The sequence below is a fragment of the Kryptolebias marmoratus genome, linkage group LG7 (assembly GCF_001649575.2).
Source record: "Kryptolebias marmoratus isolate JLee-2015 linkage group LG7, ASM164957v2, whole genome shotgun sequence".
In the NCBI taxonomy this organism is placed as follows: Eukaryota; Metazoa; Chordata; class Actinopteri; order Cyprinodontiformes; family Rivulidae; genus Kryptolebias; species Kryptolebias marmoratus.
In genome coordinates, this window is record NC_051436.1 from 201,050 (window position 1) to 205,408 (window position 4,359).

Here is a 4,359-nt window from a genome sequence, read left to right on the forward strand (position 1 = left end):
TAACCGTTTCCTCCTCTTTTTATTCTAACTAAAGGCCTCCATGGGAGCTGGGTAGAGGATGAGGTGTAAGGATTTGATTTTTTGTGAGGACAGTTTGATGAATTCTCTTAACCTGCAGGCCTTTAGTTCTGCTTGCAGAGCCTCTGGTGGAAAGTGTTTGCAGTGGATTAGCAGACGGTTGAACTGCTGTGGTTAAATTTGTCCTCAGCATTTACTTCTGTCCCTCAGGTTGGATTCTTCTCCCTCTTTTATGGACTTATGTATGACTTCAATAAAGAGCTTCTGTTTTCTTAACCTCCTGCTGTGTTTGTGGTGATTTGAAGGTTTTGACTTTTAAGGCAGGTTTTTGTGCCTGTGATACCCAGAAAACTCGTTACAGACCTTTTGTCCAGCTGTGCCTTCAGAGACAGACATTTATTTCCTAAATCAATAACCACACAAATGTTACAATCAGAGTTACATTTACTCTGATAAAAGATATGTTACTTGAATTTTTTTTTTGGGCACAAAGTTGTGTCCTTTTTTCTCTCCCGGGGATGAAGGTTGTGTCTCGGTCGGATAATTAAATCAGAGAAACAGACTCCTCCCACCCACCTCCACCTGAAACAGGAGGATTTTAATTTTAACAGACAGACAGCTTTCTAAACTGGATTTCTCCTTTTATTTGAAGGAATATTTCTGCAATAATACTTGAGATCATCAAAGGTAAATGATGGAAAAACTCAAACTAAAGAAGTGCTGCTGGTATATAGATGTTAACCCTGCAGCCTGGAGCTGATTCAAGCCCAGAGGCTCTGAGCTCCAGCAGCCTCACCTGTAGGAAACCACAGAATCAGACCAATCAGATCCTCCTGAGGCTGACCTCTGTCTGTCTGCTCCAAGCTGCTGACGGATCATTTCTCCTCTCCTTTTAGTCTCAGAAACAGAAAGTCAGCAGCTTCTGCTGTATTAAATCAGATGAGGTGTAACGTTGGAGGTGGTCGTATCTCTGAGCTGAAAGCAGCAGAATGTGACGGCGCAGCAAGCTGAAGAACAACTCTGTCTGCAGGTTCTTCATTAATTCAATTCAGTTTTTATCAAATTAGAGCAATACAAATTATTCATATTACACATGAATGTAAATGAGCTGGAATTGGGTCAATAATTGAATTTCATTGTAGTCCTAAAGCATGTTAAAGAAGGCAGAGTTTATTAGAAAAGAGCACAGATAAAACAGGTACAACTAACAAAACAATCCATTATATATATATATAAAAAAAAGAAATTCCCTTCTCACCCTCCGCGGGTGGTCTTTGTTTCATCCTCTGAGCTCGGGTCCTCTACCAGAGGCCTGGGAGCTTGACGGTTCTGCGCAGTATCTTGGCTGTGCCTAGAACTGCACATTTTTGGACTGAGATGTCTGATGTTGTTCCTGGGATCTGTTGTAGCCACTGCTCCAGTTTGGGGGTGACTGCCCCGAGGGCCCCGATGACCACAGGCACCACTGTGGTCTTTACCTTCCAGGCCTTTTCCAGTTCCTCTCTGAGGCCCTGGTATTCAGAGAGGCTATATATATATATATATATATATATATATATATATATATATATATATATATATATATATATATATATATATAATCAAAAACAAAACCCAACACAAATAAGTTCAAACAACCAGAAACAAAGAAACACCACCATGTAACAGATCTAAAAGTGTTCAGGTGGCAGATTGTGCAGAGTGAATATCCAGAGCCTGACTTCAGATGATGCTACCTCCACAGAAAGTACTCCTTCTGTACCCTGTAATCAGATTACTGACAGTAATCATCTGCACTCGTTTCCTTTGATGAGGAAGAAGGTTCCAACAGCCACACCGAGGAGCCCGACGGTCAGACCGACCCCACAGAACACTGAAGGTCCGATACCGGGCTGAGCCGCCTCGTCCTGCACATCTGGAGACAGAGGACAGAGAGGTCAACATCTGGAGACTGAGAGACGGACCTCCACATCTGGATCAGCCAGCTGTGCATCAAGTTCTCCTACCCCAGATCCTCCTCTGGGGTTCTGTCAGGGCCACATGATCCACCGTGCAGCTGTAGGTGTCTCCCAGCTGTGGGAGGAAGTCCAGCCTGGAGATCTGAGAGAAGGTTTGGTCTTTGTGGGGAAAAGGAACATTGATGCTGGTTCCGTCAGTCACGTTGAGTCCGTTCCTGGTCCAGTGCACTCTGACAGGAGCAGGATAGAACCCGAACACAGAACAGATCAGAGTGTTCTCCACTCCCAGCTCCACTCTGTGGGCTGTGAAGATCAGGCTGTTAGGAGGATCTGGGAACAAAACACAGGAACCACGTCAGAACCTGCTGCCGCCTCCATCAGAGGGAAACCTCAATGATTGGACCTCCTCAGCTTCAGCTCACAGCTGGACGAGAGGAAGGTGGATCTGTTTTTTACCAAGTGCTGTGGGGATGTCCTTCAGACCCATACGGATCCACGGCAGATAGTTTTTGCAGATTCTTTGGTGAAGCACAGCTAGCTCGTAAAGTCCTTCAGAGCTCGGATGTTGGACAAAGTCGGGCAGAGAATTGACTCCGGTGTTATGTTTGAAGTCAGCGTGCCACACCTCTTCACCGTCCAGCGTCAACATGACCGTCCCATCAGTCTCTGAGCATCCATCTACTCTGTAGCTTTCATGCAGAACTGAAAGGAGAGCAGATCCGTACAGCTTCATGTTCTGACCCATCAGTACCTCAGTGTTCAGCAGGAAACAAAGAGTGGCTCTGATATTTACCATCTGCACAAACACAGGCAGCACACGAGACGAGGAGGACCAGCTTCATCTTCATCAGCTGCTGTCTGACACCTAAATCTACCTGAGCCTCCGTAAAACTCCCAGGAAACAAAACCCAGCAGCCAATCACAGTGCAGAGGTCATGTGATGTCATCAGTAGCCAGGTAGACTCAGGAAGCTGTTTACCTTTCTGGCTGAGCTCCACCCAGCCTGTTTGTCTGGAGTCTGTCTGAGCCTGAGGTGCTCCTGATGTTCCACTCTCAGCTACTACCACTCCTGCTTTTACTTCATTACAGGTAAATTATTACAGCTATGGCTGTGGCGGCCATCTTGAATTTGGATGACTCCAAAGGTAATGAGCTGTAGATGTAGACCCGTCACGATAACAACTTGTGCTGGACGATTAATTGTCTCAGAAATTATTGTGATGAACTATAATATCGTTTGGAGGCTGTTTTAAACTAATGTAATGATAATAACATAACAGTGCAAGTACATCCTGTCAAAGATTAATAAAGTTTACTTTCAAAAGAACACTTAACTCTGGAACTGGAACACAAAATAAACAAAACAACCGAAAACAAAAATAAAATGGACTCTCAGCCTCAAAGAATGCACTTGAATAAAAAAAAAAAAAGGAAATAAAACCTGCATTCAACCAAAACAGTACAGATTATTAAGTCTGTAAACTAAACTGCCCTTCAAAAAGTAATAATTATTAGTTTTATGTAGAGAAGACGGACAGAACTGCCAGTTTTATAAACAGAAAGTCAAACTAACAGAAGCAGAAATGTGACAGAAACACCGGCTCTCAGAGGTTCAGAGGTTCTCCTCGGTCATTGGGTTTAAATCTGAAGTTCTCCCACATCGCTGCTGGTACTTCAACCTTCTAACCAACATTTCATTCTTCCCCCAATATCAAACTGCGATTCTTTAACTCCTCCCAGGGGCGAACGCTGCAGAGGAACAAGATGAGGCGCCTCGGCTGGCTACCTGAGGCGATAGGCCACGCCCCCCTGGGCGTTTATCCTGACAGGCCTATGTAGACGTTCATCCGTTGAACATCCGTTGGTGGGGGTCAGAGGGTTTGGTGGCGCCAGCCAGTGTAATGGCCGCCTGACTTCTGTCAGAGTGAGGCGGCCGTAGAAGTACCATTGAAGACTTTCTGAGAGGTTCATGTAAATCCACTCAATGGTTCATGGGATATTTTGCTAACAGACAGGTGTTTACATTAAGTCCCGCCTCCAGAACATCAGTCGTTCAGGAGGAACGCTCGACTCAGGACCAGTTCAGTTCTGGCTCCGCCCAGATGACACGCCTCCAGGACACAAATGAGCCTCTGATTGGCCAACTGGGACGCCGTGGAGATGAGGTCAGCTGAGAGAGAAGAGGAGGATCATCATCACCATCATCATCATCATTATCGTCATCATCATCACCATCATCATCATCATCACTATCATCATCATCATCATCATCACCATCATCACCATCATCATCATCACCATCATCACCATCATCACCATCATCATCACCATCATCACCATCATCATCATCACTGTCATCATCATCACCATCATCATCATTATC

General features: G+C 44.9%; 2 protein-coding genes across 2 annotated transcripts in view; both read right to left on the reverse strand.

Moving 5' to 3' along the window:
- Positions 1–1,590: 1,590 nt before the first annotated feature.
- LOC108251727 (H-2 class II histocompatibility antigen, A-U alpha chain-like) lies at positions 1,591–3,288 on the reverse strand. Its single transcript, XM_017442130.3, has 4 exons — positions 2,770–3,288; positions 2,433–2,678; positions 2,025–2,306; positions 1,591–1,933 (listed from the first exon to the last, which is right to left on the reverse strand). The coding sequence occupies exons 1-4, from the start codon at positions 2,921–2,923 to the stop codon at positions 1,806–1,808; spliced, it is 810 nt and encodes a 269-aa protein (XP_017297619.1). The 5' UTR covers positions 2,924–3,288; the 3' UTR covers positions 1,591–1,805.
- A 701-nt stretch (positions 3,289–3,989) lies between these two features.
- Positions 3,990–4,359, reverse strand: part of si:ch73-71d17.2 (RPA-related protein RADX) — a 10,435-nt gene continuing 10,065 nt past the window's right edge. The window contains exon 19 of the mRNA XM_037976758.1: positions 3,990–4,146. Within this exon, the coding sequence (XP_037832686.1) occupies positions 4,022–4,146 (125 nt within the window). The 3' untranslated portion in view covers positions 3,990–4,021. The remainder of the gene's footprint in view (positions 4,147–4,359) is intronic.